Consider the following 26,074-nt stretch of genomic DNA (forward strand, 5'->3'; position numbering starts at 1 on the left):
CCCAGCCTATCCCCTAGATGTAGGTAGATCCATGTCCAGTTATGATCTGTTCCACGATGGTGCAGACTTGAAAGACCAAATGACATACTCCTGCCCCCAATTCTCAGTGTCCAGGACAGTAAGAAACTAAGACGTAGGAGCAGAAATTAGGCCAGTCAGCCCATCGGGTCTGCTGTTACCATTCAAACGTGTCTGATAAGTTTGTTAACTCCATTCTCCCACTTTCTCCCGGTACCCCTTGATACTCCAGAATCTATTTGTCTGTCTTAAATATCCTCATTGACCTGGCCCCCACAGCCCTATGTGTCAAGGAATTCCATAGATTCACCGCTCTCTGGCTGAAGAAGTTTCTCCTTAGGTCTGTTCTAAAAGGTCTTCCTTTTTTTTTATGACTTGCGCTCGGGTCCCAGTCTCTCCTACCAGTGGAAACAGCTTCCCAACATCCACTCTGTCCAGGCTGTTCAGTATTCTGTATGTTTCAATTAGATCCCCCGAGTGTGGGCCTGTTAATCAGCATGAACCAGACCCTTTAGGATGAGACACAACTGGGATTAGGTTCAGCAAAGTGAGAATGGAGGGAGAGTGTATAGGTTGGAGATTTGCAGCTTCTCTGGAATAAGAGAAGAAATTGATATAAATTATATTGTTCAGATGGCTGAGGAGTGGCAGATGGCATTTGATTTAGAGAAATGTGTGGCTTGCATTTTGGTCAAGCAATCCATGCAGGACTGACACAGTTAAAGGGAGTGTTGCAGAACAAAGAGACCTTGGTATGCTTTCCTTTATTGGTCAGATCATTGAGTATAGCAGTTGGGAGGTCTTGCTGCAGCTGTACAGGACATTGGTTTGGCCACTTTTGGAATACTGCATTCAGTTCTGGGTTTCCCTGCTGTAGGAAAGATATTGTGAAACTTTGAAAGGGGTGGGAAAAGATTTATAAGGCCGATGCCAGAGTTGGAGGGTTTGAGCTACAGGGAGAGGCTGAATACGTCAGGTATATTTTCTCTGGAGTATCTGAGGCTGAGGGCTGACTTTATAGAAGTTTATAAGGGGCATGGATATGGTGAATACCCATGGTCTTTTCCCCATGGTAGGGGAGTCCAGAATTAGAGGGGTTTAGGTTTAAGGTGAATGTGGAAAGGGACGTGAGGTGAAACTTTTTCACGCAGAGGGTGGCGGATGTATGGAACTTGCTGCCTGAGGGAAAATGACACAATTTAAAAGACATCTGAGTACATGAATAGCAAGGGTTTAGAGTGATATGAGCCAAATGCTGGCAGGTGGAACTACATTAATTTATGATGTCTGGCCGGTTAGGGTGGACAAGCCATGCTAAGTTATCCCGTCGGATTCAGGAATGTGCAGGTTGGGATGGATTGGCCATGGTAAATTATCGATAGTGTTTAGGGATGGGCAGGTTAAGTGCATTAGTAAGGGTTAAATGTAAAGCAAATGGGTGTGGGCCGAATGGCCTGCTTCCACACCCTGGGGATTCTCTGAAGGGGAGGAATTTTGCAAACTGCGCTAGGGCAGTGCGGTCCAGGCGGCCGCCGTCCGGAGCAGGCGCAGTGCGGCACTGGTGACGTCACAACACGGAAGTGGCCCTGTCCGTTTCAGAGTGAAGCCCACTTCCTCCCTCCTGAGCAACTCTTCATCCTGGGTGGGGGGGGATCTGGAGTGAACCCAGGGAGGGAGCAGACACTGCAAACTCAAGGTGAGGAGAGCCGGATGGATGGTGGGAGGTGCTGTTTTCCCCAGCGCGCCAGAGACTGACGGGGGAGCGGGACGGGGGTGACCTGAAAGACTTTTGTAAAATCCAGAGGGGTGGGGATAGGGTAAATAAACAAATCTTTTCCTTGGGTTGGGAGAGTCCAGAACAGGAGGTTAATAAGTTTAGGGTGAGGACAGAGGTGGGAGCGGTGGGGATTTAAGAGACCTAAGGGGTATTGTTTTCACGCAGAGGATGGTGCCAGAGGAAGTGATGCAGCCTGGTACAATTGCAACATTGAAAAGACATCTGGATGGGGATATGAATAGGAAGGGTTCAGAGGGATATGGGCCAAGTGCTGGCAAATGCGACTACCTTAATTTAGGATATCTGATCAGCACGGAAGAGTTTGCTCCAAGTGTCTGTTTCTGTGCTGTATGTCTCTGTGAATCTGGCTTTCCACAAACATTTGCCACGTCTTTATGTTCAGTTTCTCTCTGGTGTTGGTGTTAATACCTTGATGTCTCATTTTCTCCCCTGTTCCTGGGTACATTAACCATTTTGTGTCTGGCTGTTCCTCAAGAAGCTGCTTTGCAGGTTCACCCTGAATTGAGACACTTTTTTAAAAATTTTGCTTCCCAAAATCAGACCTGCTCACTCTCAGCACTATCCCAATATTGTGATAGATATTAACTCTCAGGTGAAGTTATCCAAAATTCAGAGAGCTTTTCTGCCTTATGAGTTCCTGAATCAGCACCTTCAGGAGAATTAGTTAGAGAGGAGTGAGAACAGATGGGGAGAGAGTGAGTGGGATGGTGCTGTCAATTTTGTGGAATAACAAAAGAAAAGAATATTCCACAGAAAGTAGAATTGGTTGTTCTGAATTTCTACCCTGGACTGACATTGATGACGTTTGTAATATTTTTTTTAAGAGTATTTGGAGATCTGAAGACAGAAGTTTCAAAATCAACAGATGAAGGGCTTATGTCTGAAACATTGACTGTCCTGCTCCTCGGGTGCTGCCTGACCCACTGTGCTTTTCCAGTGCCGCACTTTTCAACTCTGATACTCCAGTGTCTGCAGTCCTCACTTTGACGTCGATGTCTGACAGTCACTGAATCCATTTGGACCACGATTTTCTACCACGGTTCTGTGAAAAGGAGCAAAGCTTTTTGGTCCTTATTTCAGTACGTTTTCAGCAGCAGTGGGACTGGATGAGAGACCATACTGTTGCAGTGCAGTGAGTGTGGAGCCTGAATCAATAATACAGCCTGGAAAGAGGAATTCACGGTGGGTAGAGGCTCTACACTCATTTGTGTGCTGCTGAAGCTTCGGCCATGGAGAAACCCGAGGAATCCCGCCCTGTGGAGAAACCGTGGAAGTGTGGCGACTGCGGGAAAGGTTTCTGTGTACCATCTGCCTTGGAGACTCATCGACGCATCCACACCGGGGAGAGGCCATTCTTCTGCCCTGAGTGTGGGAAGGGCTTTACGCAGGCCTCCACCCTCCAGATCCACCAACGAGTCCACACGGGGGAGAGGCCCTTTAGCTGTTCTGAGTGCGGGAAGGGCTTCAGCCATTCCTCCGACCTGCTGACCCACCGGCGGGTCCACACGGGGGAGAGGCCCTTCAGCTGCCCCGAGTGCAGGAAGGCCTTCAGCAGTTCCTCCAACCTGCTGAGGCACCAGCGACTCCACATGGGGGAGAGGCCCTTCAGCTGCCCTGAGTGCGGGAAGGGCTTCAGCGATTCCTCCATACTGCTCAGGCACCAGCGGGTCCACACTGGGGAGAGGCCCTTCAGCTGCCCTGAGTGCGGGAAGGGCTTCAGCGATTCCTCCATACTGCTCAGGCACCAGCGGGTCCATACAGAGGAGAGGCCCTTCAGCTGCCCCGATTGCGGGAAGGGCTTTACCCGGGCCTCCCACCTGCTTACCCACCGGCGGGTCCACACAGGGCAGAGGCCCTACAGCTGTCCAGAATGTGGGAAGGGCTTTACCCAGGCATCCAACCTGTTGACTCACCGGCAGATCCACACCGGGGAGAGGCCCTTCAGCTGCCCTGAGTGCAGGAAGGGCTTCACCCGCTCCTCCAACCTGCGGAGGCACCAGCGGGTTCATGTACCATCGCAAGGGGATTGAAGGAGTGAGGGTAGAGTGCCGATATTGACCCAGTTCCAGCGATGCCTAGGTTTGAATCCTGCCATGGCATATGGTGGAATTGGAATTCGGTCAGAAATCTGGAGTTCAGAATCTAACGATAAGACCATTTTTGGGGGTGAAAAACCCCATCTGATTCACTCACTCCCTTTTTAGGGAAGGAAACGGCAGTTGTGGCAAAGGATTCCCTCAGTCGTCCCAGCTGCATCCTTTACCCTGTCTGGCTCACATGTGACTCCAGCCCCACAGCAGTCTGGTTGACTCTATACTGCCTCCGCCCCCGGCAAATGAGTGGGGAGAAACTTACTTAGATAAAGGTTGAAATTGTTGAGTGAGGCAATACTTCCTCTGGGTTAAGGCTGTACCAAGGATCCATTTACAACAGAACAACTCAGTGCTGACCAATAGTAAAGAAAGTGAGGTGGTGGGGGAGCGTGTGCACTTTGACCTTCAGCTGTTTAAAAACCAGCTACTTTTTGTATGCCTCTTTGGTGAGGGGATTGGAAGTTGTAACAAAGTTGGTTCACAATAAAGGTTATCTGGGCTCAGGCTCTCATTGAAAGCTTTGAACTCGAAGTTTTTGTTTTAAAGCCTCCTGCACTAAGCTTACAATGTCGTGTATCAGATGGAGCAATGAATGAGTAGCTAGTATTGTTTGAAATTGTAAATCTTTCAGGATTGCAGACTGCGTCGTTTCATCTGCATTGTAAAGTTTAATAGCAGCACCGGGAGGTGTGGGCTGTGTTCACTAGAAATGATGCGGATGTCCCTGTGTTGGACTGGGGTGGACAAAGTTAAAAATCACACAACACCAGGTTATAGTCATCTTTTAGAATAGGTTGCAGTTTTCAGTTCATTAATATTAAAACATCTTTTAAGTCACGTTTTCAAGATGACTTAAGGTTATATTTTTTAAAAAGTGACAATTCAGCTCAGAAAATGCATTAAAGATGTGAGATTTGAGTCTGTCAGTATCCCAGTCTTGAATCAGACTGGTTCTATTCCCAAAGTAGGAATTTATGAAATATTACATGGATTGACTGCCTGCAGACTGTGTGCTTTTTAAGCAAAATTGAATGTATCTGCAAATAATTCTGCCAATACAAAGTCACTCTGTAGAGTTATGTGAGAGCGTGTGCATGTTTGGTAAAGTGAGAGTGTGATGGAGTCTTAGCCTGTGAGTGTGTTGGGGTGTGTGTGTTGGGGTGTGTGTGTATGTCTGAGGAGAGAGTGGTGTGAATAAAAGCGAAGGTTGTGTTTTGCGAAAACAAGGAAGGGCAGGACTTGTACTGTTAATGGTAGGGCCTTGGGTCATATTGCAAAACAGTGAGACATGGGGGGTGTGGGGGCGTTCAGCTACATAGTTCTTTGAAAGTTGGATCACTGGTAGACAGGGTGGTTAAGAAGGCATTTAGAACCATTGCCTTCATTGTTCACACCACTGAGTATAGGAGTTGGGACATCATGTTCAAGTTGTACAGAATGTTGGTGAGGCCACTTTCAGAGTACTGAATGCAGTTCTGGTGGCCTGTAATAGGAAGAATACTGTTAAAGAGGGTTTGGTAAAGATTTACCAGGATGCTGCCAGGACTGGAGGGTTTGAGTTATAAGGAGAGGCTGGGACTTTCTTCACTGGAGCACAGGAAGTTGAGGGGTGATCTCATTGAGATTTATAAAATCGTGAGGAGTGGAGCTAAGGTGAATAGCAAACGGCTCTTCCATGGCGTAGGGGAGCTCAAAACTAGGAGGCATAGTTCTTTAAGGTGAGAGGAGAGAGATTTTAAAAGCAACCTGAGGGGGCAAAGTTTTGACAGAGAAGTTTGCATGTGGAATGAACTTGCTGAGGAAGTGGTAGATACAGGGACAGTTACAACATTTAAAGACATTTGAATAGGTGCATGAATAGAAAGGTTTAGAGGGATATGGGCCAAATGCAGGCAAGTGTGACTAGTTTAGTCGGCATGGACGAGTTGGACAGAAGAGTCTGTTTCTGTGCTGTATGTCTCTATGAACCAGAACTGATCTTATTGAAACCAGCAGAATTCTGAAAGGGGCTTGACAGGATAGATGCAGATAAAATGCACCTTTGTGTGGAAATCCCGCCAATGTGGAACCAGGCTATTCAGCCCATCTGTTCCACACTGGCCCTCCAAAGAGCATCCCACCCATACTCAACCCCTTATTCCATATTTCCTATGGCCAATCCACCCTTACCTGCACATCCCTGGACACTATGGGTTATTTAGCACAGCCAATCCACGCTAATCTATCAATTAACTTCTCAAGAATGTAATTTAAATGCAGAGCTTTTCTAAGAAAAATGTCAGTCTGACTCAACGTTGGGACACAGACAGAATTCACACCTATTGTCTCAAAGGGATATTTCTGTTTATAAATAGGGCAACATCTCTTTGAAATGAAGATTCATTTCGATTTGACGGCGTCACTTTAGATAACAAGATACACCATTGAATGTGCCCACATCCCTTTGAAATATAATCTTGTTCATTTAAATCTCTTTACAATGTCCATGCCCCTTTAAAATGCTAATTTCCCCATTTAGAGATGACAATTTAAAAGAATATCTCTTTGTGAAAGCTCACGGCTCAATGTAATGTGGACAGGGCTCCTGGAAACGTGGCAGTGTCCCCCCTGCAGCTGCAGAGCGAGACAGGAGAGTTTGTTTTTGTGAATGAGCAGTTGTAGCGCGAGGTGGCTGTTGCTTGGTGACGGTGAGGCTCCCCCGGCCCCGCCCATCCCCCCCGTGCAGACGTCACGCGGGGGCGAAGGCGGTTGGGAGGAGAAGGCGCTCGAGCGGGGAAGCGGCGGGAGGGCGGCCGTTAGGAAAATGGCGCCGTGCGGCCCGGGGCAGACACCCGTCACTGGGCACCGCCGCCTTCCTGGCGCAGCTGCTGTGTCACGGCCACACCGGCCGGCTGTACAGCAGGCAGGAGCCGGTGAGCATTCTGGAGGCGGATGGGGTTAAGGGCCTGCTTGGGAACTCGTCGGCCGCCTGGGTGGTGGAGTTCTACTGGTCGTGGGGCGGCCCCTGTGTCAACTATGGGGCCACCTGGAAGGTACTGGGCCCGGGAGGTGAAAGGTGAGGCAGGTTGTGGGGGGGATGGAGGGGAAGGAATGTGGGGCCTGTCCTGTCCTGTCATAGTGACATTTTACACTCACTTTCCATCTGCTTTTACTGGCGCTTGTGCTTTTTACCCTCGCTTTCTTTTTATCCTTATGCTGTTTATTGTTGCAGTTACTAGTGCAATTGTTCAGCCTAGTGTGTAAATACTAGTGAAGGAGATTATGCACCAGCATGTATATGTTATTCAGTCATCGAAGGGGCAGGACCTGTTGAGGATGGTTAGTAAAGTACATGGTGTACTAATCCTTGTTAACATGGATATAGTTTGTTATTTGTGAAAGTGTACTCTATTATTTAGAGTTGCAGACGTACGGCATGGAAACAGACCTTTTCATCCTCCCCATCCAAGCCGAACAGATATCCAAATTAATCTAATCCCAATTGCCAGCACTTGGTTCATATCCCACTAAACCCTTCCTATTCATATACCCATCCAGATGCCTTTTAAATTCTGTAATTGTACCAGCCTCCACCACTTCCTCTGGCAACTCATTCGATACACGCACCACCTTCTACATGGAAAAGTTGCCACTTTTATATCTTGCCACTCTCACCCTATGCCCTCTAGTTCTGAACTTCATTCCTACACTGGGGAAAAGACATAAAAAGTTGAGCAGCCAGACAAAATGCAAAAGCAATAAAATGTCAAGCCACATGGGGATAAAAAAGGCTCTACCCTTTTTTTCTCACTGGCATTTGGACACTTGGAATCTGTCACTGGTATAACCTTAACATTGGCCATGTTCCTTGCTGTAGGCAGAAAAGGTGCAAGACCTTCTTTTAATGGACCAACAGGGAGCACTGGAGGACTGGAAGGAGAATTGTCCTCCTGCCAAACAGAGCTCACCTATTATCTGAATGCAGAAGGTGGACCATGAGCTTCCGAAGCTGCTGCTGCTGCTCTTGCTCCTCTCTCTGAATGAAGATTGAACTTCACTCCAGACTGCAACTTCCTTCCTCTGTCCAACATCTGAGTATGACACTCTTTTATTTCACACCCCCTTTTCCGTTTATTTTCTCATTCTGTGGTTCAATTGTTGACTTGCAGCACCTGAAAGGAAAGAGAGTGAGTCCAGGGAGGGGACAGCCTTGGGAAAAGTTGGTCCAGGTCTATCTCAATTGGCAAAATAGAGGCAGGAGGCTGGAAGAATTCAGCAAGCCAAGCATCAACAGGAGGTGGAGAAGTCAACATTTCGTGTGTAATCTCTGCTCAAGACTGGACGTGGGTGTTGGGGGAGCTGCAGATCAAGGGTGTGCTAGGGGCACGGTGGTAAAATGGGGATAGGTGAAGACAGGTAGAGGGTACAACCTGGTTGGTCAATGGGAGAAAGGAATCTGGTTGGTTGCAAGGAGGTGTGGAAGGGAGGGGGGAGCTGGGAAGGGAATCGGGGGATGGAAAGGCAGGTTATTTGAAATTGGAGAACTCAATGTTGAGTCCTCCGGGCTGTAGATTGTCTAGGCTGAAAATGTGTTGCTGGAAAAGCGCAGCAGGTCCGGCAGCATCCAAGGAACAGGAGAATCGACGTTTCGGGCATAACCTTTCTTCAGGAATGACTGTCTAGGCCAAAGATGAGGTGTTGTTCCTCCAATTTGTAGTTTGGTTCGTTGTGGCAATGGAGGAGGCCAAAGATGGTCATGTCAGAAAGAGAATGAGAAGGGGAAGTAAAATGGATGGTGATGGGGAGCTCCAGTCAGCCTCTGCTGCGATGCTCGGCGAATTGTTCCCTAAGTTTACACTCAGTTTCCATGATGTCGAGAAGACCACAGTTGGCAAACACGTGGCAAATACAGTACCATAATGTGAAGTTATAGCTTTTGCTGTGGAAAAAAGCAGAAGGAATGTGCATTGTTTAAATGGTGATATATAAGCAGATGTGAAGAAAGTGAGGACTGCAGATTTTGGAGATCAGAGTCAAAGTGTGGCACTGGAAAAGGACAACAGGTCAGGCAACATCCAAGGAGCAGGAGAGTTGACGTTTCAGGCACGAGCCCTTCATCAGGAATGATGTGTGGATGTAGAAAGGGGGCTCAGTGTCCTTCTACACCAGTCAATGCCAATTGTCAGATAGATGCAGGAAGCAATCAGCAAGACAAGTGGTATATATTAGCAAGAGGAATTGAGTTCAGAAATGGGATGTCTTCTTGCAGTTAAGGGATCATCAGTAATGATTGGTTCAATGCTGGTCCAGACTCGAAAGATCAGATGGCCTACTCCTGCCAATTCTCGCCCTGTGTGTCCAGGACAGCAAGAGACAATCAGACATAGAAGCAGCCATTCAGCCCGCCAGGTCTGCTCGTACCACATAATCGTGGCTGATAAGTTTCTCAATCCCATTTTTCCACTTTCTCCCCATAACCCCCAATTCTGTTGATACTCAACCTATCTATCTCTTAAATATCCTCAGTGTCCTGGCCTCCACAGCCTTCTATGACCATGAATTCCATAAATTCACCGCTCTCTGGCTAAAGGAGTTTCTCCTTATCTTCATTCTAAAAGGTTTTCCCTTTACTCTAAGGCTGTGCCCTCATGTCCTTGTGTCTCCTACCAATGGAAACATCTTCCCAACGTCTGCTCTGTCCAGGCCAGTCAGTATTTTGCCGCTTCAGGGTGAGGTACAGCAGGGATTAGGTTCAGAAAAGTGAAAACTGAGGGGGAGTGTGTGGGATGGAAATGTTCAGCTTCTCAGGAATAAGAGGAATGAGAGTTTGCTGTAAATTAGTATTTATGGGACAGGCAATGGGCTGAAGAGTGGAAGATGGAGTTTAATTTAGAGAAATGTGAGGTGTAGCGTTTTGGTCAAGCAATCCAGGCAAGACTGACACAGTTACAGGGAGTGTTGCAGAATCAAGGGAACTTGGAGTGCAGGTTCATAGTTCCTTGAAAGTGGAGTTGTGGGTAGATAGGATAGTGAAGAAAGCGTTTGGTAATCTTTCCTTTATTGGTCAGAGCATTGAGTAAAGGAGTTGCGAGGTCTTGTTGTGCTGTACATTGGTTAGGGCATTTTTGAAATACTGCGTTCAGTTCTGGTCTCCCTGATATTGGAAAGAACTTGTGAAACTTTGAAAGGGGTCGGATGAGATTTACAAAGCTGTTGCCAGAGGTGGAGGGTTTGAACTACAGGAAGAGGTTGATTGGGCCACGGATATTTTCCCTAAAGCATTGGAGGCTGAGGTAACCTTACAGAAGTTTACAAGGGGTATGAATACAGTGAATACCCAAGGTCATTTGCCCAGGATGCTGGAGTCCAAAATGAAGGGGCATATGTTTGAGGTGAGAGAGGAATGATTTAATAGGGATCTAAGGGGCAATTTTTTCACGCAGAGGGTGGTGCATGTATGGAATGAGTTGCCAGAGGGAGTGGTGGAGGCTGGTACAATTACAACGTTTAAAAGGCATGTGGGTGGGTACACACATTGGAAGGTTTGAAAGGGACATGGGCCAAATGGGAATAGATTAATTCAGGATGTTTGCCTGGTAAGGACAAGTTGGGCCAAAGGGTCTGTTTTTGTGCTGTACGATTCTAATAGTCTTCAGTGAAAGCAGAAGTGTGGTTGTGAAGACTGGACTTTCAAAGATGTCTTGCCCTTACTGGGAGGAGAAGTAGTTACAATGAAATCTTTCTTTTGTGAGACAGCAAATGAGTGAGTGAGTACATCTGGGACTTTGGTGGAAAGTGGGAATTCATTGCACTGTAGGGATGAAGCCCTACCCTATCCAGTCATTTCTGTTGGTGGATTAGACTAGGCCACATAATTTGGGGGAGAAGATTTCGGACAGAGATGAGGAGGAACTACTTTTCCTGGAAAGTAGCCAATCTATGGAATTCTCTGCCCAAGGAAGCAGTAGAGGCCACTTCATTAAGTATGTTGAAGACACAGTTGGTTGGGTTTTTGCATGGTAGATTACTTAAGGGTAGTTGGGATAATGCATGGAGGAGGAGCTGAGATGATGGATAGTTCAGCTATGGTCTTAATGAATGGCGGAGCAGGCTGGACGGGCCATAAGGCCTACCCCTGCTTCTATTACTATGAAACTATAACCCTGCATTTCCCATAGTTAACCCACCTAACCTGCACATCCCTAGACATGGATAATTTAGAGCTGAAAATGTGTTGCTGGAAAAGCGCAGCAGGTCAGGCAGCATCCAGGGAACAGGAGAATCGACGTTTCGGGCATAAGCCCTTCTTCAGGGTAATTTAGCCAGGCCAATCCAAATCAAGGCAGGTGAGCAATGCAGTGATGTGGAAAATGAGCATCAGAGAATGATAGAAAGGAACAAGGAGAGTAAATGTACCAGCAAGCAAAACTGAATTCTAAAGATCACAAAAATGGAAAAAAACAATTGTGTATGCATATGTGCTACACTGTGTAACAAAAGTAGCACATATGCATACACAGTTGACTGCTCACACTGAAGAGATGAATTATGATCTGAGACTCCTTACAGAGACATGGCTTCGGGATGACAAGGCTTGGATCCTGAATATTGAGGGGGTAGTCAAGTGGGAAGCTAGGTAAAGGGTTAGCGCTGCTAATCAAAGCACTGACCACAGGATAGTCTGGCGTCTGCTCTGATTTCAGGTCCTCATTTCCTTGTCCTCTGATCTCCCTGTTCCTACAGCATAAGATGTCAGTCTGTTCTCCGCTCTACTGGATTTCTGCTGAAGCTTTGACTGACTGACCCCCCCCCCCCCCCCCCCCAACACCGTTACACCTTCTGGCACAATAAAATATTCAGTCAATCAAAGCCCAATGCACAATCTCCAGTCTCCCAACCAACCAGACAAGATTGCAGTCATAGCAGGGAATCAAACAAGAAAAATGAAATAACAACATGAGAAATAAATATGTGCTCATGCTTAATGTCTGTTCATTAGGAAGCAAACCAGAAACAGGGGTCTCCCGGGATTCTGATTGTGCCCAACTTGAAGAACTCTCCATTACATCTAACTATTAGTACCCAGCTATGATTTACAATACTTACCCCAGAAGTAAAGCATCTGTTATCAGACAGAGATAGACACGTACAGCATGGAAGTAGCCTTTCTCTCATGCGCGTGCACATACACAAGTCCATGGGGTGAATTTTTATTTGCAGATACATTCTATTTTGCTCAAAAGTGCACAATTTGCAGGCAGTCAATAATATTTTGTAAATTCGACTTTGGAAATAGAACCAGTTCAATTCAAGGTTTGGATACTGACAGACTCTCACCTCACACATTTAATGCATTGTCTGAGCTGAGATGTCATCTTTTGTTACAAAATCTTAAGTTATGTTAAGAAGGTGCCTTGCAGGAAGTTGGAGATTTACATATTAATGATGCCTGCAACCCATTTGAAAAGATGAAAGACTTAACAATCCAGGTTTGTTCAATATATCATTTCAGTGGCAGGACACTAATGTTTTTCCATAAATTCTGTGCCTTATGATTTTATTCTCCACAACCACCTGATGAAAGAGCAGCATGTCGAAAGCCAGTGCTTCCAAATAACTTGGTATGTGATTTTTAACTTTGTCCAGGTTAGAGTGGATTGGCCAAGCTCAATTACCCATAGTGCCCAGGCATGTCCAGGTTAGGTGCATTAGTCAGGGGTGAATATAGAGAAATAGGGGTAAGGAGAGTTACCCTCTGCAGGGTCGGTGGACTAGTTGGGTCGAGTGACCTGCTTCCACACTGGGGATTCTCTGAAGGGAAGAGATTTCTGCAAACTATGCAGGGCAGCACAGGTGTCTCCATGTGAGTTTGTGCGTGAGAATGCGCATAAGAGCATTTTTGCATGCATGCTTGCTTGGTGAAGTGAGTATCATGGAGTATCAGCCTGTGCGAGGGTAAGTATTAGGAATGTGTGTGTGTCTGAGAGAGCGCATGTGCATAAGAGAGGTGTGGATAAAAGCCAGGGGTTGCATTTTGCTAAAACAAGGAAGGGCAAGAGGGTCTGCAGAGGCTGACTGGATGTCCCAGTGACCACCCATTTTAATTCCCCTTCCCTCTCCCTTTCTGATATGACCAGCTTTGGCCTCCTTCATTGCCACAACGATCCAATCCGCAAATTGCAGGAACACCACCTCATCTTCCACCTGGGCACAGTACAGCACTGAGAACTCAACATTGAGTTCTCTAATTTCTCTCTTCCCACCCCCTGACTCCCTTTGCAGCCTCTGCCCCTCCCATCTACTCTTCCCTGCCATCAACTAGATTCCTTCCTCCCATTGACCAACTAGGTTGTACCCTCTGTCTTCACCAATCCCCACTTCAACACCCTGCCCCCGGCACCCTTTTATCTGCATCTTCCCCTACACCCATCCCCTGTCTTGAAGAAGGGTTATGCCTGAAATGTGGACTTCTCCACCACCTGATGTTGTCTGGCTTGGTGTCCTGTCTGTCTATATTGCCAATTGCGACACAACCTGGACCAACTTTTCCAGAGTCTTGTCCCCTCCATGGGGTCACTTCCTTTCCTTTCAGTTGCTGTAAGTCAACAATTGAACCCCAGAATGACAAATAAATTGAAAAAGTGGGTGAGAAAAGAGTGTGTTGTACTCACAGATGTTGGACAGAGGAAAAAAGTTGCAGTCTGGGGTGAAGCTCAATCTTCATTGAGGGAGAGGAGCAGCATCTGTAATCAAATAGACAGAGTCATAGATGTACAGCTCAGAAACAGACCCTTCACTCAAACTTGTCCACACCGAGCAGATATCCCAACCCAATCTAGTCCCACCTACCAGCACCTGGCCCACATCCCTCCAAACCCTTCCTATTCATAAACCTATCCAGATGCCTATTAAATGTTGCAATTGTACAAGCGTTCACCACTTCATCTGGCAGCTTATTCCATATATGCACCATACTCTGCATGGAAAAGTTGCCCTCAGATCTCACAGAAAACCTGTGCCACTGCTGTGGGTCTGGAATCACGCAAAGGCCAGACCGGGTAAAGGATGCAGCTGGGACGACTGAGTGAATCCTTTCCCACAACGGCAGTTTCCTTCCCTAAAATGGATGTAAGTGAATCAGATGGGAGTTTTCTCCAGCCCCCCATTAAAATGGCTTTATCATTAGATTCTGAACTCCAGATTTCTGACTGAATTCTAATTCCACCATCTGCTGCCGCAGGATTTGAACCTGGGAGTCCGCGGAACTGGGTTGATAGTCCAGTCAATAATAGCACTTAGTCATCATTCCTTCAACCCCCCCCTGCGATGGAACGTGAACTCGCTGGTGCCTCCGCAGTTGGGAAGAGCAGGTGAAGCCCTTCCCACAGTGAGAGCAGGTAAACGGTCTCTCCCTGGTGTGAACCCACTGGTGTCTCAGCAGGTTGGAGGAATCGCTGAAAGCCTTCCTGCACTCGGGGCAACTGAAGGCCCTCTCCCCAGTGTGGACCCGCTTCTGTTTCAGCCTGTCTGAGGAATGGCTGAAGGCCTTCTTGCACTTGGTTCAGGGGAAGGGCCTCTCCCCTGCATGGACCCGCTGGTGGGTCAGTAGGTTGGAAGCCCAGGTAAAGCTCTTCCTACACTTGGGGCAGCTGAAGGGCCTGTCTCCTGTGTGGACCTTCTTGTGCCTCAGCAGGGCAGAGGCTAGGGTAAAGCCCTTTCTGCACTCAGGGCAGGTGAACGGCTTCTCCCCCATGTGGGAGGAATTGACAAAGCCCTTCCCGCACTCGGGGCAGGAGAACAGCCTCTCCCCGTTGTGACTGTGCCGATGAGTCTCCAAGACAGATGGGAAACAGAAGCCTTTCCCGCAGTCACCACACTTCCATGGTTTCTCCATGGGGTGGGATTCCTCTAGTTTCTTCATGGCTGAAGCTTCAGCCTCACACAAAATTGTGTACAGGCCCTCCCTGCCGTGAATTTCTCTTTCCAGGCCCATATAACTGTTTCAGGCTCCACACTCTGCGCTGCAACAGTAGGATCTCTCATCCAGTCCCACTGATACTGAAAACGTACTCAAGCAGGAACCAAAAACTTTGCTCCTTCTCATAGATTCATAGTCGAAAATCAGTGGGGTTCCAATGGATTGGATGACTGTCAGATATTGGCATCAAAGTGAGGATTGTAGACACTGGATAGTCAGAGTTTGAAAGTGCGGCACTGGAAAAACACAGCAGGTCAGGCAGCATCTGAGGAGCAGCAGAGTCTGTTTCGGGCATAAGCCCTTCATCTGCTGATCTTGAAACTTCCGTCTTCAGATCTTCAAATACTCTGTAAAAAGAGATTACAAAAGTCGGTCACTGTCAGTCCGGGGTAGAAATTCAGAACAAGCAATTTTACTTGCCATGGAACATGCTTTTCTTTTGTTATTTCATAAAGTTGAAAGCACTACCCCACTCTCTTCCCCCTCTGTTCTCACTCCGCTCTTACTAATTCTTCTGACATAGCTGATTCAGCATCTTACAGGGGCAGAAAAGCAAAAACGTCAGGACTGACATCACTGAATTTTGGATAACTCTGTCTGAAATATCTTTCACAATATTGGGATATTGCTGAGAGTGAGCAGGTCTGATTTTGGGAAGCAAAAGAAGTGTAAATTCAGGTTGAACTTGCAATACAGCTTCTTGAGAAAACAAAACAGACATGAAATGGTTAACATCCCCAGGAAGTGGGAGTGGAATGAGACATCAAAACATTGACACCGACACCAGAGAGAAACTGAACATACAAACGTGGCAAATGTTTAGTGGAAAGCCAGAGTCAAAGAGATATACAGCACAGAAACAGTCCCTTCAGTCCAACTTGTCCATGCCGACCAGATATCCCAAATTAATATAGCCCCATTTGCCAGCACCTGGCCTCTATTCCTCTGTACCCTTCCAATTCATATACCCATCCAGATGCCTTTTGAATGTTGTAATTGTACCAGCCTCCACCACTCCCTCTGGCAGCTCATTCGTTGCACACCCCCCCCTCTGAATGAAAAAGGTGCCCCTGAGGTCCCTTTTAAATTTGCACCCCCACCCCCACCCCACAGCACCCCCCTCTAACTCTGTACACCCCATCCCAAGGAAAAGGCCTTGTCTATTTACCCTATCCATGCCTCATGATTTTATAAGATCACTCCTCAGCCTCTGACGCGCAAGTGGAAACAGCCCCAGTCTGTTTGGCCTCTCGTTATCACTCAAACCCACTGGCAACGTCAATGTAAATCTTTTCTGAACCCTTTCAAGCTTCACAACATCCGTCTGATAGGAGGGAGGCCAGAATTGTACACAATATTCCAAAAATTGCAATGGTTCTGTTGGGTAATGGCAATTTAATTCCAAAATGTTAATTCCTTCATGAGAAGGGAATAATTGGCAATGTCGCTGTGAGAGGTCCCTTGTGGAAGAGTGAAGAACTGAGTGAGAGAACTTTCCATTACGATGGAGAGCAACAGAGTTGATACTGAGACTGGGGACTTAAATCTAAAGCAAGGAAATTATAATGGCAGAAGCATGAACAGGCTGCAACAAATGAGGGAACATTATTGAAAGAAATGACAAACATTTAGATAGCACCTGGAGGAACTGCAATAGTTGTCCCTTACTGTCTGAAAAATAAAACACAAAAGGTGGCCCAGCCACCGCTAACAAGGTAGTACTGGATCCAAAGAAGTGGTGTACAAATTAGCTAAAAAATAAAGCAGCAGATCTGAAGACTGGAAGCACTTCAGGTTTCAACAAAGGGATTGATTAAAAAGGGGAAAATGGGGTATGTGAAGACAAAAAAAAGATTGGTGAAAACAATTACAGTTAGAAACAGGCAAGGTTCTCATGTGGAACAAAGAGATGGCAGACCAATTAACCACATATGTTGCTTCTATCATCACAAAGGAGGGCACAAGTAACATCCCCAAAATGTTGGGGAACACATGGTCCATTGATAGCAGGACTGAAGGAACTGAGTTGTTGTAGGAAAATGATGTTAGAGAAATTGATGGGATTAAAAGTTTACAAATCCCCAACACCTGGTAATCCACACCCCAGACTATGGCCCGAGATGCATCATGCAGTTGTCGAATTTGGGCTGATCTTAGGACTTCTACACTTAATGGTAAGGTCTTTGGGAGTATTGCTTAACAAAGAAACCTTGGAGTCCAGGTTCATAGCTCCTTGAAAGTACATTAGGAAGTGTGGCAGACATAGTGGATTCATGAGTTACAATATTCCAAAATTTTCTGGACATGAGAAAGATTCATTGAGTTTATTTAAGACTGAGATAGGTAGGTTGTTGATTGTCAAGGTGATCAAAAGTTATGGGGAGAAAGCGGTAGAATGGAGTTGAGAAACTTGTCAGCCATGATTGAATGGTGGAGCAGACTCGATGGGCTGAATGGCCTAATTTCTATTCCTATATTTTATGATCTTATGGTTCCAGTGGATTGGAAAAATGCTAATGTAGTGCCTGTATTCAAAAAGGGAGGGAGGCAATATGTGGGAAATTCCAGACCAGTTAGTTTAACACCTGTTGTTGGGAAGATGTTCGAGCCAATTATCAAGGAAGCAGTATCAGGATGTTTTGAAAGTCAAAACTCCATCCATCAGAGTCAGCATGGTTTTATGAAGGGCAAATCAGGTTTGACTACGTTCTTCAAAGATATAACAAGCAAAGTGAATAATGGAGATCCTGTAGATGTAATATATCTGGCCTTCCAGAAGGCATTTGCTGAAGTGCCACTCAAAAGGTTAATTTGTGACGTTGGATCATATGGGATTTGGGGTGATTTATCAGCTTCAATAGGTGACTAGCTGATGGGCAGAAGGCAGACAGTCCAAATCGATGGCTTTTTTCTGAATGGCAAGATGTAACTAGTGAGGTGCCAAAGGGCTGGGTCCTTGGACCCCAGCTATTAACAATACACATTAGCGACTTGGGTACATGGATAAAAGGCTCTTTTGCCAAATTTGTGAATGACACAAAAAAGTAGGCGGGACAGTAAATTGCAATGAGGAAATAAGAACCTTACAAATGGACATAGATAGGTTACGGGAGTGGGCCAAAACGTGGCAGATGAAGTTTAAGGTGGATAAGTGTGAGGTCATGCATTTTGGTTGAAAATAACAGGAAGGTGGCCTATTATCTAAATGGGGAGAGACTTTGGGGTGCTCTGGTGCAGAGGGACATGGGTATCCTCATTAATGAGTCACAGAAAACTAGCATGCAGGTACAGTAGATAAGAAAGAAAGTGAATGCAACATTGGCTTTGATAGCTAAAGGAATAGTATATAAAAGGTAAGGAAATGTTGCTGCAACTATACATGGCATTTCCCTTATTTCCCCTCATATGGTTATGGTAGGGGATTTAACTTTCCAAACATAGACTGGGACTGCCATAGGTTTAAGGATTTCGATGGAGAGGAATTTAAGTGTGTACAAGAAAATCTTCTGATTCAGCATGTGGATGTACCTACTAGAGATGGTGCAAAACTTGACCTACTCTTGGGAAATAAGGCAGCTGACGGAGGTGTCAGTGGGAGAGCACTTTGGGCCAGTGGCCATAATTCTATTAGTTTTAAAATAGTGATGGAAAAGGATAGACCAGTTCTAAATTGGAGGAAGCCTAATTTTGACAGTATTAGGCAAGAACTTTCAAAAACTGACTGGGGGCAGGTGTTCGCAGATAAAGGGACGGCTGCAAAATGGGAAGCCTTCAGAAATGAGATAATAAGGAGTCCAGAGACAGTATATTCCTGTTCAGGTGAAAGGAAAGTCTGAATGACTAAAGAAATTGAGGGTTTGGTTCAAAAAAAGAAGGAAGAATATGTCAGGTATAGACAGGATAGATCGAGTGAATCCTTAGAAGAGTATAAAGGTACAAAGTATAAAAGTATAAACAAGTATACTTAAGAGGGAAATCAGGAGGGCAAAAAGGGGACATGAGTTAGCTTTGGCAAATAGGGTGAAGGAGAATCAAAAGGATTTTTACAAATACATAAACGACAAAAGGGTAAGTAGGGAGAGAATAGAGCACCTCAAAAATGAGCAAGGTAGCCAATGTGTGGAACTACAGGAGATGGGGGAAGATACAAAATGAGTATTCTGCATCAATGTTTACTCTGGAGAAGGACATGGAAGGTATAGAATGTAGGGAAATAGATTATGACATCTTGAAAAATGTCCATACAACAGATGATTTCTCAAAACACAAAGGTGGATAAATACCCAGGACCTTATCAGGCGTACCCAAGAACTTTACTCAGAGTAGTAAGGGTATGGAATACTTTGCCTGCAATGTTAGTAGATTCGCCAAGTTTAAGTGCATTTAAGTCGTCATTGGATAGGCATATGGAATAGTGTAGGTGGGATGGGCTTCAGATTAGTACGACAGGGCAGCGCAACATTGAGGGCCGAAGGGCCTGTACTGCGCTGTAATGTTCTATGTTCTAACTCTTTGGGAAGCTAGGGAAGTGATTGCTGGGCTCCTTGCTGAGATATCTGTATCATCAATAGTCACAGGAGAGGTGCCAGAAGACAAGAGGTTGGTTAACATGGTACCACTATTTAAGAATGGTGGTAAGGAAAAGCCAGGGAACTGTAGACCAGTGAGTCTGACATCGGTGGTGGGCAGGTTCTTGGAGTGAATCCTGAGGGACAGGATTTACATGTATTTGGAAAGGTAAGGACTGATTAGGGATAGTCAGCCTGGCTTTGTGCGTGGCAAATCATGTCTCACGAACTTGATTGAGTGTTTTGAAGAAGTAGCAAAGAGGATTGATCGGGGCAGAACAGTGGATGTGATCTATGTGGACTTCAGTTGGGTGTTCAACAGGATTCCCCAAGGGAGATTGGTTAGATCTCATTGAATACAGGGAGAACTAGCCATTTGGATACAGAACTGGCTTGAAGGTAGAAGATGGTGATGGGTTATTTTACAGACTGGAGGCCTGTGACCAGTGGAGTGCCACAAGGATTGGTGCTGGGTCCACTACTTTTTGTCATTTACATAAATGTGAACATAGGAGGTATATTTAGTAAGTTTGCAGATAACACCAAAATTGTAGGTGTAGTGGACCACAAAGAAGGTTACCTCAGATTACAATGGGATCTTGATCAGATGGGCTAATGGGCTGAGGAGTGGCAGATGGAGTTTAATTTACATAAATGCAAGGTGCTGCTTTTTGGAAAAACAAATCAGAGCAGGACATATACACTTAATGGTAAGGTCCTAGGGAGTGTTGCTGAACAAAGAGACCTTGGAGTGCAGGTTCATAGTTCCTTGAACGTGGAGTCGCAGGTAGATAGGATAGTGCAGAAGCAGTTTGGTATGCTTTCCATTATTGGTCAGAGCATTGAGTACAGGAATTGGGAGGTCATGTTGCAGCTCCGCAGGTTAGGCCACTTTTGGAATATTGCTTGCAATTCTGATCTCCTTCCTATCAGAAAGATGTTGTGAAACTTAAAAGGGTTCAGAAAAGATTTACAAGGATGATGCCAGGGTTGGAGGATTTGAGCTATAGGGAGATGTTGAATAGGCTGGGGCTGTTTTCCCTGGAGCATCGGAGACTGTGGGGTGACCTTATAGAGGTTCATAAAATCATGAGGGGCAGGGAGAGGATAAATAGACGAGGTCTTTTCCCTGGAGTTGGGGAGTCCAGAACTAGAGGGCATAGGTTTAGGGTGAGAAGGGAAAGATATAAAAGAATCCTATGGGGCAACCTTTTCATGTAGAGGGTGGTACGTGTATGGAATGAGCTGCCTGAGGAAGTGGTGGAGGCTGGTACAATTGCACCATTTAAGAGGCATCTGGATGGGTATATGAATAGGAAGGGTTTGGAGGGATATGGGCCGGGTGTTGGCAGGTGGGACTAGATTGGATTGGGATATCTGGTCAGCATGGACAAGGGTCTGTTTTCCTGCTGTATATCTCTATGACTCTAAGACATGAGGAGCACTTTTTTTAAAAATAGCAGTTTGTGTGTGGAGTAAACGTCCAGAGGAAGTGGTGGATACAGTTAGAGTTACAACATTTGAAAAACATTGGAAAATGTGTATGAATAGGAAAGTTGGGAGGGATATGAGCGAAACACTGGCAGGTGGGACTAGTTTAGTTTGAGAACAGAGTCAGCACGGACTAGTTGACCTGAAGGGTTTGTTCCTGTGCTGTATAACTCTGTAACTGTTCTGTACTAGTCTTAAAATCATTTTCTTGCTTTCCCCCATAAGTATCCACTTCTTTGTTTTTCAAAAATCAAATGAACTCAACCTTGAATATATTCAATGACCCCCTAACTACAGGAAGACATTGCTAATATACCTTGCAAAGTGGGAATTCATTGCATTGTGGGGATGAAGTGCTTTAAGGCTTACCAGCTGTAAATACAGCTAAGAGCAGCAAGGAGGGGACATGAAAGGTCCTTAGTTGGTAGGATTAGGGAAAACCCTAAGGCTTTCAATAGGTATGTCAGGAATAAAAGAATATCTAGGGTAGGAATAGGTCCAGTCAAGGATAGTAGTGGGATGTTGCGTGTGGAGGCTGAAGAGATTGGGGAGACACTGAATGAATACTTTTCGTCAGTATTCACTGAGGAACAGGACATTGTTGCCGATGTGAATCTGAGTCACAATTAAGTAGAATGAATGGCTTTGAGGTATGTAGGGAAGAGGTGTTGGAAATTCTGGAAAGAGTGAAAATAGATAAGTCCCCTGGGCCTGATAGCATTTATCCTAGGATTCTCTGGGAAGCAAGGGAGGAGATTACAGAGCCATTGGCCTTGATTTTTATGTCCTCGTTGTCTCAGGAGTAGTGCCAGAAGACTGGAGGCTAGCAAATGTGGTTCCCTTGTTCAAAAAGGGGAGTAGGGATAACCCTAGTAATTATAGGCCGGTGAGTCTCACTTCTGTTGTGGGCAAAGTCTTAGAGAGAATTGTAAGGGATAGGATTTATGAACATCTGGATAGGAATAATGTGATCAAGGATAGTCAGCATGGTTTTGTGAAGGGCAGGTCGTGCCTCACAAACCTTATTGAATTCCATGAGAAGGTGACTAAGGAGGTGGACGAGGGCAAAGCGGTAGACGTGGTGTATATGGATTTTAGTAAGGCGTTTGATAAGGTTCCCCATAGTAGGCGACTTCAAAAAATATGGAGGTATGGCATTGAGGGTGAGTTGGAGGTTTTGATTAGGAATTGGCTGGCTGGAAGAAGACAGAGAGTAGTAGTTGATGGTAAAGGTTCATCTTGGAGTGCTGTCACTAGCGATGTTCCGCAAGGATCTGTTTTGGGACCATTGCTGTTTGTCATTTTTATAAATGACCTGGAGGAGGGGCTAGAAGGTTGGGTGAGCAAGTTTGCGGATGATACGAAAGTCGGAGGAGTTGTTGACAGTGAGGAAGGATGTGGCAGGTTACAGTGGGATATAGATAAGCTGCAGAGCTGGGCAGAAAGGTGGCAAATGGAGTTCAATGTAGCTAAGTGTGAGATGATTCACTTTGGTAAAAGTAACAAAAAGATGGGGTACTGGGCTAATGGTCGGATACTTGGTAGTGTGGATGAGCAGAGGGATCTTGGTGTCCATGTACACAGATCTTTGAAAGTTGCCATCCAGGTAAATAGTGCGGTGAAGAAGGCATATGGCGTACTGGCTTTTATTGGTAGAGGAATTGAGTTCCGGAGTACTGAGGTCATGTTGCAGTTGTATAAGACTCTGGTGTGGCCGCATCTGGAGTATTGTGTGCAGTTTTGGTCGCCATACTGTAGGAAGGATGTGGAGGCACTGGAACGGGTGCAGAGGAGGTTTACCAGGATGTTGCCTGGTATGGTAGGAAGATCGTATGAGAAAAGGCTGAGGCACTTGGGGTTGTTTTCATTGGAGAAAAGAAGGTTTAGGGGTGACTTGATAGAGGTGTACAAGATGATTAGGGGTTTAGATAGGGTTGACCGTGAGAACCTTTTTCCACGTATGAAGTCAGCTATTACGAGGGGGCATAGCTTTAAATTAAGGGGTGGTAGGTAAAGGATAGATGTTAGGGGTAGGTTCTTTATCAGCGAGTCGTGAGTTCATGAAATGCCCTACCAATAGCAGTGGTGGACTCTCCCTCTTTATGGGCATTTAAGCGGGCATTGGATAGGCATATGGTGGATAGTGGGCTAGTGTAGGTTAGGTGGGCTTGGATCGGCGCAACATCGAGGGCCAAAGGGCCTGTACTGCGCTGTATTCTTCTATGTTCTATGTTCTACACTGTGCTGAGCGGGATCACCAGTGAAGGGCTAGATGGATTTTTGAGTTAAACTGCTAATTTCTGTCCGCCTCCAACGTTTTATTTCCAATGCTGTTCATCTGAAGGAGCGGTGAATCAGTAACTGGTATCATTAGAAGCGTCTCTCGCCCGTAAGGCATCATTAGAAGCCTTACGATTTTCAGTACTGCAGGAATTGCATTGTTTCATCAGCATTGTAAAGGTTACTGGCCGCAGAGGGAGGCACAGGCTGTATTCACTAGAAACGATTAAGCATATAGATAACACACATACGAGAGGGCAGGGTGGGATTTGTCTTTCGATTTGCAGAAGGTGGGAGATTCTGGGAGCTGTGATCTGAGGCAAACACAACTGCGGTAAATCATAGAAACCCTACAGTGTGGAAGCAGGCCAATCAGCCCATCAAGTTCATTCTGACCCCTCCGAAGAGCATCCTGCTCATACACCCTTCCCGCTCCCACCCCTTAGGGAATCAAGGGTGGCCGATATAATGCAGGTAGGAGGAGCTGAGACAATGAATAGATCAGCCACAATCTTAATAAATAGTGAAGCAGGCTCAACAGGCCAAATGGCCTACTCCTGCTTCTATTACTATGAAACTATAACCTTGCATTTCCCATTGGCTAACCCACCTAACCTGTACATCTCTGCGCACTATGGGCAATTTAGCATGGCCAATCCAAATCAAGGTAGGTAAGCAATGTAGTGATGTGGAAAATGAACATCAGAGAACAATATAAAAGAATAAGGAGCATAAACGTACCAGCAATTAGAACTGGATTCAAAAGATTACAAACAATAAAACTAAAAGGTCAGTATCTGAATGTGTGCTTGTTATGAAGGGGTAGAGGTACTGTACCTTTAAGGGAGTTAAAAATCTAGCAGAACAAAGTGTTCTAAACAAGATGAGAATGTACATTTGGGCAACACAAATAGAGCAACTGGGTTGCCATGAGGCATAAACAAATTCAAATTTGGCCAAACAGTTTAAATTTTGCCCCAAAATAACAAAGTCCAATCAAGTTTGAATTAAGTATTTTGATAATATTAACACCAATAAAATGATCTGATGTTTTGGGCTATAAAACCTGGCATTTTTGAGAGTTTTAATATTCTCTGTTGGACAAAAAGAATAAATTGTTAATTTTTACTTTAAATATTTACCTCCGGAATAGTTCTTTACCTCTCTAACTTTTACATATTACTGCATGGGGTGAATCATTTCTGTGTTGCTGGTTTAATTTAGCAGAGGGGGTTACCCCGTGTCATAACAGTGCTGCATCGTAACAAAAGTGAATGAATTGACTGCACACATTAAAGAGAATAATTATGATCTGAGCCTCCTTACGGAGACAGGGCTTCAGGATGACAAGGATTGGATCCTGAATATTGAGGGGAGATGTGGCATTCAAGTCAAATGGGAAGCTAGGTAAAGGTAGAGGGTTGACACTGCTAATCAAAGCACTGATCACAGGGTAGTCTGGTGTCAGCTGGGATTTCAGGTCCTGGTTTCTTTGTCCTCTATTGATCTCCCTGTTTCCACACAGTTGTCTGTTCTCAGTTATGCTTCGTTTCTGCTAAAGCTTTAACCTCCTTTGACATCTTCCGGAACAATAAAACATTCAGTCAATCAAAGCCCAATCCATGATCTCCCAGCCTGTCAACCATCCAGACACAGAGTATCATAATATCAGAAAATATAACAAAAAAGGCAAAAAATTAGAATTAAATAGGTGCTTGTGTCTGTTCATTCGCAAGTAACCTAGAAATAGGGGTCTGCCAGGATTCTTATAGTGCCCTAATTGAAGAATTCTCACTCCCTTACGTCTAAGTATTAGTACCCTGCTATGATTTATAACAATATTTACATCAACAGAAATACAGGATGGAACTAGACTTTTTATTTCTCTCGCGCGCACACAGGTCTATGGGGTGAATTTGTGTTTGCATATAAATTCTATTTTGCTCAAAAAATGCACAATCTGCAGGCAGACAATACATGGAATATTTTATAAATTCCACTTTGGAAATAGAACCAGTCTGACTAAAAAAAATTGTGATACAGACAGACTCTGACCTCACACCTTTAATTCATTGTCTGAGCTGAATTGTCACCTTTTCTGATAAAACCTTAAGTTATCTCAAGAAGGTAAGTTATAAGAAGTTCTGGGATTTATATTAATGACGTCGGCAACTCATTCTAAAAGATGAAAGACTTCACCATCCAGATTTCTTCAATGTATCATTTCAGTGGCATGACTCTGTAATGTTTTGCTGTAAACTCTGTGTCTTATGATCTCATACTCCACAACCACCTGATGAAGGAGCAGCGCTCCAAAAACTAGTGCTTGCAAATAAACCTGTTGGACTGGTGTCATGTGATTTTTATCTTTGCCTAGGTTAGGGTGGATTGGCCCTGCTAAATTACCCATAGTGTTCAGGGTTTTGCAGGTGTGGGAGCATTGTTAGAATCGATTCGATTCCACCCTCTGGTGACTGTCTATGTTAACTTTGGCATGTTCTCCCCCTTCTGTCAGTGTGGGTTACCTCTGGGTGCTCCGGTTTCCTCCCACAGTCCAAAGATCTACAGTTTAGATGGATTGGCTGTGCTAAAGTGTCTAAGGATGTGCAGGTTAGAGTGGGTTAGCCATGGGGAACTGCAGGGCTGTAGGGTAAGTGAATGAGTCTGGGTAGGATGCTGTGTGGAAGGTCGGTGTGAATTTGATAGGCCGAATGGCCTGCAGGGATTATATAATTCTTCTGCTTTAGCCACGTGTAGATTGAGAAATGACTGCTGTGAGAGGAGTAGGTTCCAGTTCATGGGACACTGACACCAGTCCTGGGAAGGTGGGAATTGTGCTGTCTCTCCCACCACCCACTGCCCCCCATCC

At 45.3% G+C, this 26,074-nt stretch overlaps 2 protein-coding genes across 3 annotated transcripts in view; one reads left to right on the plus strand and one right to left on the minus strand.

The window, feature by feature from the left end:
* The window catches only part of LOC122543561 (uncharacterized), a 696,117-nt gene that overhangs the window by 420,050 nt on the left and 249,993 nt on the right, over positions 1 to 26,074 (minus strand). The window lies entirely within an intron of this gene.
* On the plus strand, positions 1,612 to 4,420 carry LOC122543647 (uncharacterized). The gene is made up of 2 exons (XM_087974983.1): positions 1,612 to 1,714; positions 2,641 to 4,420. Exon 2 carries the CDS (start codon positions 3,046 to 3,048, stop codon positions 3,844 to 3,846), a length of 801 nt encoding a protein of 266 aa, XP_087831109.1. The 5' UTR covers positions 1,612 to 1,714; positions 2,641 to 3,045; the 3' UTR covers positions 3,847 to 4,420.

Source organism: Chiloscyllium plagiosum, unplaced genomic scaffold, assembly GCF_037043375.1.
Source record: "Chiloscyllium plagiosum isolate Xiang-an unplaced genomic scaffold, Cpla_swu_hap1 HiC_scaffold_27, whole genome shotgun sequence".
Taxonomy (NCBI): Eukaryota; Metazoa; Chordata; class Chondrichthyes; order Orectolobiformes; family Hemiscylliidae; genus Chiloscyllium; species Chiloscyllium plagiosum.

Excerpts from the sequence above, each read along its gene's own strand:
- LOC122543647 (XM_087974983.1), top strand. The coding sequence starts at position 3,046 with ATGGAGAAACCCGAGGAATCCCGCCCTGTGGAGAAACCGTGGAAGTGT.